Source organism: Bos grunniens, chromosome 8 (genome assembly GCF_055505025.1).
Source record: "Bos grunniens cultivar Pamir isolate PY7600 chromosome 8, Bosgru_T2T1.0, whole genome shotgun sequence".
Lineage (NCBI taxonomy): Eukaryota > Metazoa > Chordata > Mammalia > Artiodactyla > Bovidae > Bos > Bos grunniens.
Genome location: NC_141172.1, coordinates 90,664,218 through 90,684,066, shown reverse-complemented (window position 1 = coordinate 90,684,066; position 19,849 = coordinate 90,664,218). Strand labels below are relative to the sequence as shown.

The following is a 19,849-nucleotide window of genomic DNA, read 5'->3' as shown; positions in this document are numbered from 1 at the left end:
TCACTCCCAGGTTCTGGAAGTCTGGCTAGCAATTTTTTTTTTATATCTTCAAGCAAGATTCTCAAAGACCAGGTCTCTAGCTTTTTCGAGGGGCAATAAGTCTGTCTAGACATACTTTTCCAGGAAAAGAGGATAATTCATGATTTGAAAAGAGAAAAGTGACAGCATTTTCCCCTGGCATTTTATTTGTTGGAGTGCTTCCAATTAGGGTGAATTCTTTCTGAGACATTTCTGAGGATTTCTAGGTTCCTCAGATGAGTATCTGAAATGCCAGGTCTGTGGTCACAGTGGGTCTGTGATGGGCAAATTTCTGCTTTGTTGTCATGTGATACTGTTGCTGAAAGTTGCTTTCCCTTTTTCCCTTGGCCTCCCCTGGATTATGTCTGCTTTTCTTGATGGCTTAACAAGCATTTGCTTTCCAAACATCTCATTCTGGTGTATTTGATGTAGCTTCTGAAGGGCAGCCTCAGGACTCCACCTGCCTGGCACAGGCCATGCCAACAAAGTGCAGTGGAGCCTACCCTGGTGATTCACAGACAATGTCAGATCATACAGGGCTTTTGTAAGGCATTCCAGGCGTTCCTCTGTTAATCCTGAGCTTCTTGTGTGTGTATTACAAAGCTCAGAAGCTAAAAAGTGTTGCTTTTGTTCTTAGAGTCAGGTGGAACACTGTTTATGGCCTCCTATATGATTTGAAGGAGATGCTTTTGGAGTGTCCTACCTTGGTGTCTAAAATTCTTTAAGTGTGATAATGTTTTTAAAATTTTAACAGATACATTTTTCATTCCTATGACCCTCCCTAGCTGGTTCTATTGATACTTAGCTTATGGCTCTGCTCCCAACAGTATTTCTTGCTTCAGGGGAGCTAATCACACTTCTGTTTTTAAAAAATATTTTTATTTATTTATGTGGCTACTCCAGGCCTCACTTGTGGCATGTGAGGTCTTTGGTTGTGGTGTGTGAGATCTAATTCCCTAAATAGGGCCCCCTGTATTAGGAGCGCTGAGTCTTAGCAACTGGACCACCGGGGAAGTCCTTGATCACATTTTTGAATGGATTTACAGCAGACACAGAAGTCTAAAAGCAAAACTCTTAGCTTGCCAGAGCTATATGCTTGAGACATGTACTGTTTTGTTTGGAATTCTGAAACGAATTGGATGGGAAAACCAAGAGCCATGGTCTGGAGGATAAGACCATTGAATTTCTATAATAAACCCTGGAATGGGGAGATGTAGGAAGCATGTCTCCCAAGAAGGAGCTAGAAACTTACCTAGTCTGGCTGAAGGAGTGAAGGGGCTGCCCCCTTCCCTGCCCATGCTGGCTGTCAAACCCCAGGGGCAGCACAACAGAAACCTCCAGAATGATTTTTGAAAATCAAGCTGAAGTCTGTCCTGTGCCTCCCAGGATGTAGCTCAGGAGCCCTGCACACCTTTCAGAGAAGTTCCACACCTACCATGGTAGTGTAGCTATGGGTGCCTGTGTTAGCAGTGGAGGGTTAAACTGGTTGAGCCCTAGGGTACCTCACAGGACCCATACATTCTGGTGCAGAGTGGGATGCGCACTTGTGAATCCATCAGGGGCGAGGGGCATTAGAATGCTCAGAGGACCAGGAGGTAGAAGCAGCCTGGCTTTAGGACAGAGACTGGCATCGTTGGTGAGGTCTGCGGTCCCTGTCTTGATGACATGGATCACTATGGTAACCTGAGCTTGCTGCCACTTTGTGGCCTAAAAGAATCCGACACCCATCAGGCAAGTCAAAGGATGAAGAAAGAGGAAGATGAAAGTGTTAAAAATCCTTTTTCCTCCCTCTCAGGGCTTTACCTGGATTCTTTGGACAAATGAGGATCTTTGGTCACTGGTAAATGAGGACACAGAGGTGAAACTCTGTGACCCGCTTCTTGTCATGGGATCAGTTCAGGGTTCCATCCTTTTACTCAGCTGAGAAGGTCGTAGGGGAAGCAGTGACGTAAGCAGGAAACACATGACAAAGGTCTTCTCAGCCACAGGTAACTGGTGTGCTGGCGAATGCTAACAGGGCTCCTATCAGGATGTCTTTTTGCCTCCCAAACAAAGAACTGGTCAAAATAAAGAAACCAGACTGCTCGCTGCTGAGACAGACACACAGGAGGCCTTCATTAGGAAGCCTAGACCCAGACCACAGAGTAATAATTAGCAGGGGCTGATGGGGTGAGCAAAGGAAGGAATATCTCCTTTTAGCCACAAAGAACCTGTGACCGGAGGTGGAGCCTCTGAACCGAAGGCCAATTATTCTATATTAAATTGCAAGTGTGCAATTTTCCAGTTTAAAATGGCACTTTGCTGACAGACTCTAACAGAACACTTCTCAACTAAAATATACATGATGACAGTGAAAAAAGATGGACGTTCAGAGTGCCAACTCAAAGGGATAATCAGTGAGGATTTCTGTCTCTCTCCCTTTCTCACATGTGCACACACACACAGTTTTACCTCATGAAAAGCCTGAGCTTCTCTCTGAAGAGCCATCATGGGAGAAAACCGAGGGAGATTTCTTTTCTCTCTTGTCTGCCCCCTACTCAGAGATCCAGGATTTAGACTGCTCAGAAAACATGGATGCTGTTACTCCACTGGATGAGTTCTGCTCTGTGACTTTGCCAGGGACGAGTTCCTTTTCCCCCTTTTCTGCTAAATGTGTTTTAGAGTCATGCTCTGGGACAACAGCTAGGCGGGCAGTGGCGGGGCCCTGGTGCTGGCATCTTGCTTCTGAGAGGTTTAGACCTGCATGCTGTAGACAGCAGCATGCGCTGGGTGCCACAGCTTTGCGTGCACGGCATCGTCATGGCACTGGGGGTAGGAGGAGATGCCAGTTCAGTGGAGCTGAGGAACTCCAGGTGGAAACCTGCTAATTTGGAATTGGACAGTGCTGTGCATGCCAACCTGCTCTCAGGCTTAAGCTCTGGAGACTGGACTGAGAGCAAGTCATTCTGTTCTTTCTGTTGAAGAAAACAGAATGTATAGATCTTGCCCCACCTAAGACTGAAGAGGGAGAAATAATCACATATCACATGGGGTCTTGGGGAAAATGCTACTCTTATTTTTTTTACCTTGTATGATCAGTTCATATGAAATGCCTAAAATAGGCAAATCCACAGACAGAGAATAGAATAGTGAACCTCAGGGTCTGGGGAGAAGGGAAAAACAGTGGGTGACTGCTAACAGGTATTGGTGTTTTGGGAGGGATGAAGAAAATTCCTAGAATTAAACAGTGCTGGTAGTTGTACAACTTTGTGAATACACTAAAAACTACCAAACTGAACACTTTAAAGGGTAACTTTTGTGGTATGTGAATTGTATCTCAGTTAAAAAAAAAAAACAAGAACTATGAAATGTTTGCATATTTGAGTTACTCAAATTCACAACTGCTATATATAAAGCATATTTTTTGGGTTTATAAAGTTTTTTTGAAGTACACTTTATTTACAGTGTTGTATTTTAAGTGTACAGCAAAGTGATTCAGTTATACATATATATTTTCAGATTCTTTTCCCTTACAAGTTATTACAAAATACACAATATAGTTCCCTGTGCTATACAGTAGAACCTTGTTGGTTATCTGCTTTATGTATAGTAGTGTGCATATGTTAATCTCAAACTCCTAATTTAGCTCTCCTGTTCCCATTTGGTAACCATACATTTATTTTGTAAGTATGTGAGTTTGTTTCTGTTTTGTAAATAAGTTCATTTGTATCATTTTTTCTTTTTAAATTTCACATATGATATCATATGATATTTGTTTTATCTAGCTTACTTCACTTAGCATAATATCTCTACATCCATTCATGTTGCTGCAAATGGCATTATTTCATTCTTTTTTATGGCTGAGTAATATTCCATTGTGTATATGTACCACACCTTTCATCGATTGATGGACGTTTAGATTGCTTCTATGTCTTTGAGTAGGAAATGGCAACCCACTTCAGTATTCTTGCTTGAAAATATGCCATGGACAAAGGAGTCTGGTGGGCTACAGTCCATGGGGTTGCAAAGATTCAGACACAACTGAGTAACTGAGCACATGTGTCTTGGTTATTTTGAATATTGCTACTGTGAACACTGGGGTGCATATATCATTTTGAATTATATTTTTCTTTGGATATATGCCTAGGAGTGAGATTGTTGGATTATATGGCAACTCTATTTTCAGATTTTTAAGAAAATTCCATACTATTTCCTTTTCTCCACACCATCTCCAGCATTTACTGTTTGTAGACTTTTTGATGATGGCTATTCTGACTGATGTGCGACGATACCTCACTGTAGTTATGATTAGTGTTTCTCTGATAATTAGTGATGTTGAGCATCTTATCATGTGCTTTTGGCCCTCTGTGTGTCTTCTTTGGAGAAATATCTACTTTGATCTTTGCCCATTTAAAAAACATTTAAATTTTTAAAAATTAGTAGTTAAAAAATTTTTTTGGCTGTGCTGGGTCTTCGCTGCTACATAAGCTTTTCTCTGCTAAGTCGCTTCAGTCGTGTCCGACTCTGTGCGGCCCCATAGACGGCAGCCAACCAGGCTCCTCCGTCCCTGGGATTCTCCAGGCAAGAACACTGGAGTGGGTTGCCATTTCCTTCTCCAACGTGTGAAAGTGAAAAGTGAAAGTCAAGTCACTCGGTCGTGTCCGACTCTTTGTGACCCCATGGACTGCAGCCCACCAGGCTCCTCTGCCCATGGGATTTTCCAGGCAAAAGTACTGGAGTGGGGTGCCATTGCCTTCTCCGAAGCTTTTCTCTAGGCTGCGGAAAGCGAAGGCTGGTCTCCAATTGCAGTGGTCAGGCTTCTCATTGAGGTGGCTTCTTTTATTGTGGAGCATAGATTCCAGGGCATGAGAGCTTAGGTAGCTGTGGCTCCTGGGCTCTAGAACACAGGCTTAATAGTTGTGGTGCATGGGTTCATGGCATGTGGGATCTTCCCAGACCAGGGATCAAACCCATGTCTCCTGCATTGGCAGGCAGATTCCTTACCACTGAGCCACCAGGGAAGCCCTTTGCCCACTTTTTTATTTATTTATTTTTTGACAGAGCCACATGAGCTGTTTGTATATTTTGGAGATTAATACCTTGTCAGTTGCTTAATTTTCAAATATTTTCTCCCAACCTGTGGGTTGTCTTTTTATTTTGTTTATGGTTTCTTTTGCTCTGCAAAAGCTTTTAAGTTTATTAGGTACCATTTGTTCATTTCTGTTTTTTGTTTTCCTCTATCCAGACAGGTATTGCTGCAATGTATATCAAAAATGTTCTGCCTATGTTTCCTATAGGAGTTTTATAGTATCTGGTGTTACATTTAGGACTTTAATCCATTTTGAGTTTATTTTTGTGTGTGGTATTAGAGAATGTTCTAATTTCATTCTTTTACATGTAGCTGTACAGCTTTCCCAGTACCACTTATTGAAGAGTGTCTTTTCTCCATTGTATATTCTTGCCTCTCTGTTGTAGATTAATGGACCCTAAGTGAGTGAGTAAAAATACTATTTTAGACTAGTATTATACCATTATACTTCTTTTTTTGTACCTCTTATATGTGATTATTCAATAATGTCCATCTCTCCCATTAGAACTGTAGAATATGCACGCTGTAAAAAGCAGAGAACACATCTGTTTTTTGCTCAATTCTGTATCCAAGTACCTAGCACCAAAGCTGGCACACAGTGAACACTTGATAGACATTTGTGGAATCAATGAATCAACTGCAGAAGAGATTTCAGAGAAGACTGACAGGAGAAGACAGTAAAAGAGCATAGAAACTTGTCCAAATTGCCTAACTTCCGTTGGGTCTCACATCCCTGACTCTGTTGAACATGGGGTTGAGATCAAACCACTTAGCATGTAAGAGGTAGGGATCATTTCTCTTTTTAATAAATGCCACAAAATCCAGTAGACTGCTAGCTGCTTAGAATTGAAAACTGGGTCTTTCTAAGCATCTCAGAAGTCAGAAAACTTGTAAATCATAATTTGGAAATCAAATCACTCTCCCTTTTCAATACAGCAAGAATGAGAAAATATCCTTAATTTGGAGTATGAAGATCCACACTACATATGCAGGAGAGATTTCTTCCTGTGGATGTTTATGAAGCACAAGAAATCTGGAAGTCATGATGCACTTGGGCAGTTTTACATAGACATGAGCATCTTTGAGACACATTGCCCCCATTCTGATTCTGAGAAGGTGCGATGGTCAGTTTAAACATTAACACGTGCACACATGAAAGCATGGCTCCTACATGTTTTTCATGTGGAGAAACTAACACAGAATTTTGAAAGGATAGTGGAAAAGACAAAAACAAGTTATCTGGGTTGGAGTGGTAATACTACTCTCTGAAAAGGTGAGGGGATCTTAGTTCTTCCTCAGTGTATGTTCTCAACCTTTTATTAAACATTTCTAAAAGAGAATCGCTCTTCTGTCTGTGCTAGCAAATCAAGGTAATGAAAGGGCTTCTCAAGAGATGTTAGTGGTAAAGAACCTGTCTGCCAATGCAGGAGATGTAAGAGACATGGGTTCAGTCCCTGGGTTGGGAAGATCCCCTGGAGGAGGGCATGGCAACTAAGTCCAGTATCTTGCCTGGAGAATCCCCATGGACAGAGGAGCTGGGCAGGTTGCATTCCACATGGTCCCAAAGAGTTGGACACGACTGAAGCGACTTAGCACACACACGCACCATACTGTTTGAGATTAAGAATGCTTGAACATTTTCTCACTTTCAGAAGTTAACCAGCTTTGTGAATCTTTTGTGGTAGTTTTCCCACTATGATGTTCAAAAAAAACAAGGAAACACACTCTCAAATCAATTCTTGGCCTTTATTTTAGTGGGAAAATTGATGGCAATCTTATCCTACACACAGGTACAAGCAAGAGGAATGGGGTCATCAGTGCCATTTTTGACAGTGGAAAGGGGACCTCTAAGGAATTCTTATGTTCAACTTTCCTCAAAATATATTCTGATGCAATCATTGGGTCTTCATTCTAGATTGCATCTTTCATCAAAGCACCATTGCAAATGGAATATAAGATACAAAGAAATGAACATAGTTTCTTTTTGCTTCTCCTGTTGCCATGTGGAGATCCCTAGTGGAAAATCTCAGTGGAGAAAGTCATCCAGCTGTGAAGACCATTCCTTAGGGAAACAATGATGTCTTTAGAAAAAGGAGAGACAGTGAAATGTTTTCTTCTCCTTAATATGTTTTATTCAAACTGGAAAATTCCGAATGAAGATATTTTATCTGCAGTTACCATGTTCATCTCATTTCCTTGCAAGGTGTACTGAGCTGATGAGACAGATGTTTAAATAAGACTGCCATGGATACTAGGTAGTGATGGTAACAGGTAGCTAATACATGGTGCTTAGAATATGCTCGGTATTAATCTAAGTGCTTGGAAATATTATTCCACCACAACTCTTTGAGATAGACACCATTATCTCCATTTTACAGATGGGGAAAGTGAGGCACAGAGAGGTCAACTAATTTGACCAAGTTCACACAGCTAGTAAGTAGAAGAGCTGGGTTTGTTTTTAGTCTCTAAGTTGTGTCTGACACTTTTGCAACCCTATGGACTATAGCCTGCCAGGCTCCTCTGTCCAAGGGATTTCCCAGGCAAGAATACTGGAGGAGGTTGCCATTTCCTTCTCCAGGGGATCTTCCCAGACCAAGGATCAAACCCATGTCTCCTGCACTGGCAGGCCAATTCTTTACCCCTGAGCCACCAGGGAAGTCCATGTGATGGGAATAGAAGAGCTGGGATTAGACACTAAATACTTATGGCTCTAGATCCAAACTCTTATTCACTACCCTCTAAGCTTATATTTTTATGTACTTAAAAATATATATACATATATAGATAGGCATTAAGCTGTGAAAAAAAGGACTTTAGTTCTCACGCATGCACTAAGGGCCAGGATTTAGAGCATTTCCCCAATGAAATGTTTGCCTTGTCAACTCAGAAAAAGAATTCCTCTATTTTTTAGCCAACAATTTTCCAACAAGAAGATGACAGAATACCTAAGACATGTCATCACTGAACGAGGCACTTTTCTCATCACTTTAGCAATGAATCTGACTTTGTTTCTGGTATAACAAGAACACCATCAGTGCAAACTGATTTACACGCACCAAATATTGTGTTTTGAAAGGAAGTTTCTCACAGGACTGAATCCGTCACTTCCTTAGATAGTTAATTTCAGGGGTTCACAAAACAAAGATTCTGGGGTCTCTTTCCTATATAAGTCACAGAAACACGAAAGCTGACAGCAGTCTACTTGTCTTGATGTCATTGTTTTAATCAAAAGAATAAATTTTATGTAAATCAAGTAATCTGAACGTCAGTTACTTTATCTGTATAAGAGGTTTTATTTATTTAGATGTTTTAAATAGTCCTAAATCACTGGGTTATTATTGAAAAATCACATAAAATAGTTGTAAAAACATTTTGTACATTGTGAGATTTATATATTAGTGACTATTGTTTTTATAACTGAGGGATATTTCAAATAAGTTGATTATAAAGTTATTTTAAGACAGAAGAAAGAGATAAGGACATTAATTCTAACAAACTCAAACATATATTTGACTCTGTTATTCATTCTTTGTATTAATAAAACACCTTTACATTATGAGGAGCTAGTGGTGTGTAAACAACATTCTGCCATTACTATAACTACGTATCGTGGTAAAGGAAGAGGAAGAGTTATCAACCAGAAACCCTCCCAAATGTTTTCATAAATGAAGGAACAAACAAACAGACTTCTGCTCCTCCAAAGTATAAAGTTGTATGATTTTTTTAAAACGTCTACTTTTGGCCACACCACATGTCATATGGGATCTTAGTTACCCAACCAGGGATCAAACCTGTGCTCTCTGCACGGGAAGTGTGCGGTCTTAACCACTGCACTGTCAGGCAAGTTCCCAAAGTTGTACAACTTCTTGGTAAGATGGTTCTATCTCAACAAGAGGGACTTTACTCCTCTTCATGCAGGACAGCTCCTTGGGGCTTTCTCTCTCAGGATCTGCTTCCTCTCTCACTCCTGTTGTGTGCGTGCTGTGTGCTCAGTCGCTCAGTGGTCCCGACTCTGCAACCCCATGGACTGTAGTACGCCAGGCTTCTCTGTCCTCCACTATCTCCTGGAGTTGGCTCAGATTCATGTCCATTGAGTTGGTGACATTACCTAATCATTTCATCCTTTGCCCACCCCTGGCTCTTCACCTCAGGTGGCCAAAGTATTAGAACTTCAGCAACAGTCCTTCCAATGAATATTCAGGGTTGATTTCCTTTAGGATCGACTTGTTTGAGCTGCTTCCAGCCTGAGGGACTCTCAAGAGTCTTCTCCAGCACAATTCAAAAGCATCAGTTCTTTGGCACTCAGTCGTCTTTATGGTCCAACTCTCACATCCATACATGACTACTGGAAAAACCATAGCTTTGACTATAAGGACCTTTGTCAGCAAAGTGATGTCTCTACTTTTTAATATGCTACAAAAAATATCTTCACAACTCAGATCATCATGATGGTGTGATCACTCATCTAGAGCCAGACATCCTGGAATGTGAAGTCAAGTAAGCGTTAGAAAGCATCACTACGAACAAAGCTAGTGGAGGTGATGGAATTCCAGTTGAGCTATTTCAAATCCTGAAAGATGATGCTGTGAAAGTGCTGCTCTCAATATGCCAGCAAATTTGGAAAACTCAGCAGTGGCCACAGGACTGGAAAAGGTCAGTTTTCATTGCAGTCCCAAAGAAAGGCAATGCCAAAGAATGCTCAAACTACCGCACAATTGCACTCATCTCACACGCTAGTAAAGTAATGCTCAAAATTCTCCAAGCCAGGCTTCAGCAATATGTGAACTGTGAACTTTCTGATGTTCAAGCTGGTTTTAGAAAAGGCAGAGGAACCAGAGATCAAATTGCCAACATCCGCTGGATCATGGAAAAAGCAAGAGAGTTCCAGAAAAACATCTATTTCTGCTTTATTGACTATGCCAAAGTCTTTGACTGTGTGGATCCCAATAAACTGTGGAAAATTCTGAAAGAGATGGGAATACCAGGCCACCTGACCTGCCTCTTGAGAAATCTGTATGCAGGTCAGGAAGCAACAGTTAGAACTGGACATGGAACAACAGACTGGTTCCAAATAGGAAAAGGAGTACGTCAAGGCTGTATATTGTCACCCTGCTTATTTAACTTATATGCAGAGTACATCATGAGAAACGCTGGACTGGAAGAAACACAAGCTGGAATCAAGATTGCCGGGAGAAATATCAATAACCTCAGATATGCAGATGACACCACCCTTATGGCAGAAAGTGAAGAGGAACTCAAAAGCCTCTTGATGAAAGTGAAAGTGGAGAGTGAAAAAGTTGGCTTAAAGCTCAACATTCAGAAAACGAAGATCATGGCATCCGGTCCCATCACTTCATGGGAAATAGATGGGGAAACAGTGTCAGACTTTATTTTTCTGGGCTCCAAAATCACTGCAGATGGTGACTGCAGCCATGAAATTAAAAGACGCTTACTCCTTGGAAGGAAAGTTATGACCAACCTAGATAGCATATTCAAAAGCAGAGACATTACTTTGGCAACAAAGGTCCGTCTAGTCAAGGCTATGGTTTTTCCTGTGGCCATGTATGGATGTGAGAGTTGGACTGTGAAGAAAGCTGAGCACGGAAGAATTGATGCTTTTGAACTGTGGTGTTGGAGAAGACTCTTGAGAGTCCCTTGGACTGCAAGGAGATCCAACCAGTCCATTCTGAAAGAAATCAGCCCTAGGATTTCTTTGGAGGGAATGATGCTAAAGCTGAAACTCCAGTACTTTGGCCACTTCATGCAAAGAGTTGACTCATTGGAAAAGAGTCTGATGCTGGGAGGGATTGGGGGCAGGAAGAGAAGGGGACGACAGGATGAGATGGCTGGATGCCACCACTGACTCGATGGACGTGAGTCTGAGTGAACTCCGGGAGTTGGTGATGGACAGGGAGGCCTGGGGTGCTGCGATTCATGGGGTCAGGAAGAGTCGGACACGACTGAGCAACTGAACTGACATAGACCAGTGGCAAAGTAATGTCTCTGCTTTTTAATACACTGTCTAGGTTTGTCATAGCTTTCTTTCCAAGGAGGAAGCATCTTTAATTTTATGTCTGCAGTGATTTTGGAGCCCAAGAAAATAAAATCTTCACTGTTTCCTCTTTTTCCCATCTATTTACCATGAAGTGATGGGAGTGAGTGCCATGATCTTAGTTTTTTGAATGTTGAGTTTTAAGCCAGCTTTTTCACCTTCATCAAGAGGCTCTTTAGTTCCTCTTCACTTTCTGCCATTAGAGTGGTAATATCTGCATATCTAAGGTGTTGATATTTCTCCCGGCAGGCAGTCTTGATTTCCAGCTTGTGATTCATCCAGCCCAGCATTTTGCATGATGTGCTAGAAAGTACACCTAGATACAAACTAAAGGTGGAGAGGGAAGATTTTAGATTCCTTACCTATCAAGGAACCTAAACACAGGAGACCAAATCCTGGAGGGCTTCCAGCCTTCAAAATTTGTTCTTTCTGATTCATATTTATAAGTTTCTAAAGCCAAAGCTGTTGATCTGAATCCACTCCCATTCCCACCACCTGACCAGCCTCAAGTTCCATCAGCAGGCAGCTGCCAGCCCTATTGGTGATGAGCCATCCTGATCTGGTACTGCTGCTCTCTGCATCAGCATTTCCCATTCACTGTTATTATGTTTTAATGTAATAATTTAAATTATTTCCAAAACATGCACTTTTTAAAATTAAGGGGCAAGTGACATGTAGCATTGTATTAGTTTCAGGTATACAATGTGATTTGATATTTGCATATTTTGCAAATTTTGTTATTATTTTTTAATCATAGAAAACCTTGAAACTCCCCTTTATCAGTTGTTGGGAGTCATTTCTTCCTTTCTTTGGCTGTGCTGGGTCTTCTTTGCTGCGAGGACTTTCCTCTAGTTGCGGCAAGTGGGGGCTACTCTCTAGTCGCAGTGGGCAGGCTACTTATCGAGGTGGCTTCTCTCGTTGTGGAACACAGGCTCTATTACTGCAGGCTGCAGTAGCTGTGGCACATGGGCTCAGTAGTTGTAGCTCCCAGGCTCACAGTTGTGGCATGGGAGCTTAGTTGCCCTGCAGCATGTGGGATCTTCCCAGTTCAGGGATTGAACCTGTGTCTCCTGCATTGGCAGGCAGACTCTTTTACCACAGAGCCACCAGGGAAGCCCTGGGATTCATTTCTGATATTCAGACAGTATTTCTGCACCTCGCTGTGCTTGATTTTGGTGTGTGTGATCTTATATAACATAAATATTCATAAAACTCTTTTAAAAAGTCTTTGAAATACTTGGTATAGCAGTGGATTTTGACTGAGGGTGTTCCTGTCCCCAGGGGACATTTTGTAATGTTTGGAAACATTTTTGATTGTCACTCGTGGGAGAGGGGTTGCTACTGGCATCTGGTTAGAGGCCAGGGGCGCTCCTATGCATCCTACACTCTACAATGTAGGATGTCCTCTCCTCCTGTACAGAAAAGAACAGGCTCAGGATGTCAATAGTGCTGAGGAAGAGAAACTCTGCTTTACAGCCAATGAGTTCACTGAAGTGCCATGAATTTGCACAGGTTAATCTGCAAAGTGCTAGAGAAAGCAGCAATCCTTAGTTCTTTTAGTCAGCTCTTAAGTGTTAATTTTTACATAGTCCTTCTAGTTAGCACTAAGCCACTCAGTTAGTCTTTTTATTTGAGTCCAGTCTCTAAACATTGGTGCTGGGAAGGGTCTTTGGAAAAGGGTCACTTGCGTCTCATGACTAAATAACTTTCCTCTCGATAATTAGAGTAACTTGTAGAATTCTGGGTCAGGAGTCTCGTTGAGGTCTGTAATGCTCTGGTTCAGTGAGGATTGACATTCAAGGAGGACTAGACTGAGCAACCCAAAGCAGCCTCATCACACCTTCTTGAGACATGAGCAGTGCTTGATCCCTGGTTATGCCTCTGACGTCAACCAAGGCTCTCAACCTCAGCGTGCCTCTCTCTCCTGCCTCCAGAGTCAGTCCTGGTCCCTAGAGGGAAGCATCAAACATCTTTGTCTCAAAGTCTGGTGGTCTGGATGTTCACGGGGTCCAGAAACTGAGGTTCCACTTATTTCCTAAGATCCATCCTGGCTTTCGCCTCCTCAGGTATATACCTGGGTTCAAATCTGGTTCTTGTTGCTGAGTTATAGAAATATCTCCATCTACTTATAGGCCCATGCCCTACCTTGTCTTTGACATGTTTATTTTAGGGTCTACTCTGGACTCAGAACTAAAGTTGGGTGCCTGGGTACTGACACTCTCCTTCAAACTCTCCAGCCAAGGTCAACTTCCATGGTCAACACATGGAGCTGGGCTAGTTCACTGGGCACCTAGTTTCCCGGAATGGTCATTGTCCTGCTATGAAGTCACTGCCAACTCTAGACAATTCTCACTGGAGGGCAGCCTCTTCCTTCCCACTTAAAATTGCATATTTGCCTTTGCAACCCCCCTATTTCCTTTTTCTACATTATTTCCCCCCATAACACAAATACTATGATATACTTAGTTTAATGCCTGGCTTCCTGCATTAGAATATAAATTCAATGAGAACAAATAAATCTCTATTCAGTTCACTAATATGTTCTCAACACCTTAATCAGTGTTTAGCATATGGTAGATGCCAACAATTGTTGAAGGTTAAACATATGATCAGTCCCCTGTTTATAATTATAAACACTGAATGCAAGTAAAAATGGACTGATGGAATCAAATGGAGTTTCCTTGCAGGTAAAGTAGATCTAAATGAATTTCTAAATTGAGAACGATTTTCTAGTTCTCAAAAAGGCTGACATTAAGCTTGTCTCAGGGTATCAATTCTTACAACCATAAAACACTGTGACCTTTGAGGCTGCATTTAAAATATTCATGCTTCATTTAGATCACACTTAATTTATGGCAATTAATTAGCGTTACATGAATTAACTGTTTACTGTGGTACTTTCCAGTCTGTTCATGGCTACCTAATCCTTGCTGCTGCTGCTGCTGCTAAGTCGCTTCAGTCGTGTCCGACTCTGTGCGACCCCATAGATGGCAGCCCACCAGGCTCCCCCGTCCCTGGGATTCTCCAGGCAAGAACATTGAAGTGGGTTGCCATTTCCTTCTCCAATGCATGAAAGTGAAAAGTGAAAGTGAAGTCGCTCAGTCCTGTCTGACTCTTAGCGACCCCATGGACTGCAGCCCACCAGGCTCCTCCGTCCATGGGATTTTCCAGGCAAGAGTACTGGAGTGGGGTGCCATTGCCTTCTCCAACCTAATCCTTAGACCTGACCTAAATAAATGGTCTAAGACTTGCTTGGTATTTAATTCAAGTTTTATTAGAAGTAATAACGGAGCAACTGTGTAATTCCAAATGAAAAGCCCATAATAAATAGTTTCTGAATGACAGTCTATTTTAGGTGCTAGTAGACAATCTAACGGAGAAGGCAATGGCACCTATGGGTTAAAAACCCATACTTTTCAGTTTTAAACAGAACAACTATTATTTAATAATATTTACAAGATATGCTTATTCAAGAATATCTGTGAATGAAAAGAATTTAAATATGACTTCCTTTCTTTGTTTTTGTTTCTGAAAAGAGAATGTAGAGGTTTATATTGTCTTAGAACTTAAGCCTGTGTATTGTTGTTTAGTTGAATGCATACCAAAAAAACTGGTATAGGAAGGGAAAGCAATGGAGAGTAAAACATGAAAGGGAGAAGCCTAAAAAGCACAACATTTGCTTTGATAAAAGGTTGGTCAAATTTGTTCAGCCAATTCCTTTTCTCCCTTCCCACGTCATGTAACACAGTGTGAGAAACTATATAGCAGTTTGGAAATGAGTACAGAAGTTGGGCTTCCCTGGTAGCTCAGAGGGTAAAGCGTCTGCCTGCATTGCAGGAGACCTGGGTTTGATCCCTGGGTTGGGAAGATCCCCTGGAGAAGGAAATGGCAACCCACTCCAGTACTCTTGCCTGGAGAATCCCAAGAATGGAGGGGCCTGGTGGGCTACAGTCCATGGGGTCGCAAAGAGTCGGACACAACTGAGCGAGTTCACTTTCACAGAAGTTAACTATGAGGGTTTATAGCTAAAGCCTGGGAGACTTCTTTTTGTTGAAGTATAGTAGATTTGTCATATTGCATTAGTTTTAGGTGTACAGCAATGTGTTTCAGTTACATAATATATTTTCAGGTTCTTTTCCATTATAGGTTATTATAAGATATTGAATATAGTTCCCTGTGCTATACAATAAATCCTTGTTGTTGACTTTATACATAGTGGTATGTATCTGTTACTCGAAGACATTTCCTCTTTGGTAACCACAAGTTTTCTACGTCTGTGAGGGTGTTTCTTCTTCCTTATAATGAGGACCCTGGAAAAAAGTTATTGCAGGATTTGGGAATCAGAGGAATTCAATCCTTTCTGTCAAGGTCAGCACAGTTAGCATTTGTCTATAGGACAAGATGGCTTAATTTGAATGTTTTTCCTTTGACTTGGCCATTGCCATTTTCTCACTTAAAATTTAATTTGGATCTGTAGGGTGGGGTGAGGGGCTGTCTGTTCAAGTCCCAATCACACAGTCTAGAGAAGACAGGGAATCTGAGAGCCAAGGTGCTACTTTTAGCTCTTCTTTCAACAGCAAACACTATTAAAGGACTTGCCATTCTTCGAGACTGATACATACATGTCATGTTGCATCCTTTTTATTTCAGGATAATCATAGGTTCCTAGTGTCTTGACTTTTTCCACATGGCATTATATCATGAATTTTCCCCTTTCATTAAAAATTGGTTTAAAAATACCATTTTCTGAGATTGTACCTTATGGTAGCACTATTTTTTAAAGTTATATTTTGGATATTTTTAATTTATATTATGAAAAAATGATTTTAGTTTGTAAAAATTGATTTACATTTCCAATTATTTCCTTAGGACAGATTATTTAAAATAGACTTTAGAGTTAAAAAGGTTGATTATTTTAAGGCTATTGAAATATACTGTCAAACTGCTGTGCAGAAAGGGTATATCAACTTACTCTTACTAGAAATGTACTAGAAGCCCGAGTTTTTTTCTCATCTGTGATAGAATAAAGCATTATTTTGTTTAAAAATATTTTGCTAGTTCATTGTCCATTTTCTCAATGTGAAACTGATTGTACTTGTTAGGAAACACTATTTGTAATAGGTTCTAGAATAATTATATAAACTGCAGGAGCAAAGTCATGCCATTTCAGCTTACAGGAATCGTTATCATTTTCTAATATCAATTGCATAGTATACATTTTGCAGGCTGTTGGGCTAGAAAAAAAGACTGTTAAGCGATTTACAATAATATTTCTAATACACTTTGGGTAATACCTTATTATACTTTAATTTTTTAAAAGGAAACATCCCCATTTAAAGGATCTTCATTTCAAGTAGTATGCTTTTTTTCTCTTATTAAAAAAAAATCCACAGATACTACGACAAAGTTACCCATCTCAAGATAAACCCCTCCCTCTCCTATATGAAAAGTCAGAATAGACTTTTGAATTTCTCTTAGAAATTGCCTTATTTATGTACCTTAATTTTCCAGAACTAAGCTAGAGAGGTAAAAAGTTAAACAGGTGGCAAATGAATATTTAAGAATCAGTATTTATGAAAGCAATTTTAGGTAAATCTGTGATTTAACACAGTTTAGTTTTGCTCTTTACCCCTCCAGAAAAATTATGGCAGGCATTTTACAATATGCTATTGATACAAAGCAAGAAAGATACAGTCCCTCCTCTCTAAGGGATCACAAATTGCAGTAGTCCCCCTTATTCATGGGGATATATTCCAAGACCCCCAGTAGATGCCTGAAAGCATGGATCATACCAAATCCTATGTTTTTCTGATACACAACATACCTAGAATAAAGTTTAATTTATAAATTAGGTACACTAAGATATTAACAACAACTAATAACAAAATAGAACAATTGTAACAACATTTACAGTAATAAAAGGTGAATATAGTCTCTCTTTCTCAGAATATCTTACTATACACATGTAATGCCTTTTCTGTCTTAACTAAGTATTTGCCACATACAGTGGCCATAACTTTTGCAATTTGAGATGTGACATCAGAACTAGCATATACTCCTTTTTCCTTCGTAATTTCACAAACAAAGGATCTGTTCTTATGGTTCAACCTCAGCATATGATTCTTGTTCTTATTGAGAACCTTAACCTTTTCACTTAAAGTACTTTATGGCTTCTCTTTGGCATATCCAAATTGCCAGCATCACTACTCTTGCACTTTGAGGCCTTTATTAAGTACAGTAAGGGTTACCTGAACATAGCCCTGCGATATAATGATAGTCAATGTGATAACCAGAGGGCCGCCAAGTGACTGACAGCCAGGTGGGACCTTTTGGACAGAGGGAAGGTTCATGACAGAGCAGGATGGAGCAAGATTTCAGCGTACTCAGAATGGAGAGTGATTTAAAACTTAGGAATTATTTCTGGAGCCTTTTTGGACCATGGCCGATGGTGAGTAACTGAACCCATGGGAAGCAAAATCATGCGATGAAAAGTTAAAAGTAAATGATTACCATCATCTATTAAAAACTGGGTATCAAGCTCTTCATCATAGTATTTTTCATGCTCACAATACAGGTATTATTAGCCTTACACACACACACTCACAGTCCTTGGGAACAGTGACTTTATCCCATTTTATATCAGCTTCTTTGTCTGCACAGTTAGAACTATAATGAACCTTAAAGGGTGTTGGGTGGATCAAGGAAATTATAAAGTGTCTAGTCCAGTGTTCTGTATAATAAATATTCTTTCCTCTCCTCTTTTTTTCTTGAAGTCACTCTGGTAACAAGTGACCAAATTCTGAATGTCTTTGAAAGATACTATTGTTTGGAATGAATAATGATAGTGATGACATCATATGGATCAGGGTAAACCCAATGAGCCTACTGCAGATTCCCACAGGGGATTCTGCAAATACCAGTAAATGCCGAAGACGATTTGACTGTTAAGGGTTGCTTCTTTTAACTTAGGTTTTCTTAGGCCTCCCACTCTATTACTTCCCCCACTCCCATGCCAATGTTGGAAGTTACTGCATATAGTTTTTAAATTTTATTAAGGTATAGTTGATTTATACTGTTGTTGAATTTCTGCTGTATAGCAAAGTGACTCAGTTATACACACACACACATTCTTTTCATATTCTTTTCCATTATGGTTTATCACGGGATGTTGAATATATTGTAGTTCCCTGTGCTATGCAGCAGGACCTTGTTGTTTATCCACCCTATATAGAATAGTTTGCATCTGCTGATTCCAAACTCCCAGGCTTTCCCTCCACCCTCCCCACCTTGGCAACCACAAGTCTGTTTTCTATATCTGTACGTCTATTTTTGTTTCATATGTATTTCATTTGTGTTGTATTTCAGATTCCATTTGTAATATAATCCATTACATTACATTGTAATGTAATTACATTGTAATGTAATGTAATGTAATCCATTGATATCACATGGTATTTGTCTTTCTCTTTCTGGCTTCGTATGATAATCTCTAGGTCCATCCATGTTGCTGGCATCATGTATTTCATATGTATTTCATTTGTGTTGTATTTCAGATTCCATTTGTAATATAATCCATTACATTACAATGTAATGTAATTACATTGTAATGTAATGTAATCCATTGATATCACATGGTATTTGTCTTTGTCTTTCTGGCTTCGTATGATAATCTCTAGGTCCATCCATGTTGCTGGCATCATGTCACTCTTTTTAATGGCCAAGTAATATTCCATCGTGTATATATGTACCACATCGTCTTTATCCATTGCTCTGCTGATGGACATTTAGGTTGTTTTCATGTCTTGGCTATCATATTAATAAACAGTGCTGCAGTGAACGTCGGGGTGCATGAATTTACCGCACATTTGGTTGTGCTGTGATCCTTTGCTCATGACTTGAGGAAATTCAACCGTTTCTTCATTAGGAAGAAAAGGATTAAGAATAATCAAAGGAGTCGAGAGCATGTGTCTTCTGGACCTCACTTTCTCAGCTGTCAGTTCTCTATGTTCTAAATGGTGTCATGACTTGTGTTAATACCATGTTGATATGTTCAGAGTTTTATCTTCTCTCCCACAAGTACCTGGCCAGTACATAATTTGCAGGATCTCATTAGAACACTAATAATTATTTACTGAGTACTCACTGTGTAGGAACTCTGTGAGATCTATATTCCCACATTTACCCATATACACATTCATTCCTATATCTGTGATCATTATCCATATCCCCTCAGGATTTTTATAAAAGTCCTAGAAGGAGGACTATAGAAAGTGTCTTAATTATTCTTTGTCATAAACACTAGTAAAACTCTTTGTTTTCCAACTTTGGAAAGGTATGATTTTCAAGAACCTGATGGATGTGATTTCCCGTACTTTTAAAAATTCCCTGTATAACAGAATTACTAGGTAGTAAACTTTTTTTTTCAGGACATTTGATTATTTCTAAGTTCATTTTATTGGTGTTCCCTGATGGCCCACCCCCTTGCCTGACTCAGCTAAAGGGTATATGGCAATATCCAGTCAATATTAAAATATATGTCCTGAGGGAATCTCAGATATAGTGTAGGAAAAAAGTTGAAATTTTTTGTTAAACACTTTAGTAAGTATGTGAGTTGGCACCATGGTCAGGCACAATTTCTGTACTTCCTAGAAAAACTCTAAAACAACCCTTGCTTTTAAAGTTGGTGCTTCCATAGCTTAGGTTATTTTATC

The 19,849-nt window shown here is 40.1% G+C and overlaps 1 protein-coding gene and 1 long non-coding RNA gene across 9 annotated transcripts in view; one reads left to right on the top strand and one right to left on the bottom strand.

Moving 5' to 3' along the window:
* Positions 1–19,849, bottom strand: part of PLPPR1 (phospholipid phosphatase related 1) — a 595,523-nt gene that overhangs the window by 16,829 nt on the left and 558,845 nt on the right. The window contains exon 6 of one of the 7 annotated variants that reach the window (XM_086315739.1): positions 9,573–10,097. The exons of the other annotated variants lie outside the window; for them this stretch is intronic. Coding sequence (XP_086171865.1) covers positions 9,994–10,097 — 104 coding nt within the window. The 3' untranslated portion in view covers positions 9,573–9,993. Of the gene's footprint in view, positions 1–9,572; positions 10,098–19,849 lie in introns of those variants that run through there. 7 annotated transcript variants of the gene reach the window in all.
* LOC147367670 (uncharacterized) overlaps positions 1–19,849 on the top strand; it is a 111,843-nt gene that overhangs the window by 21,712 nt on the left and 70,282 nt on the right. The gene's annotated exons all lie outside the window — the stretch shown is intronic.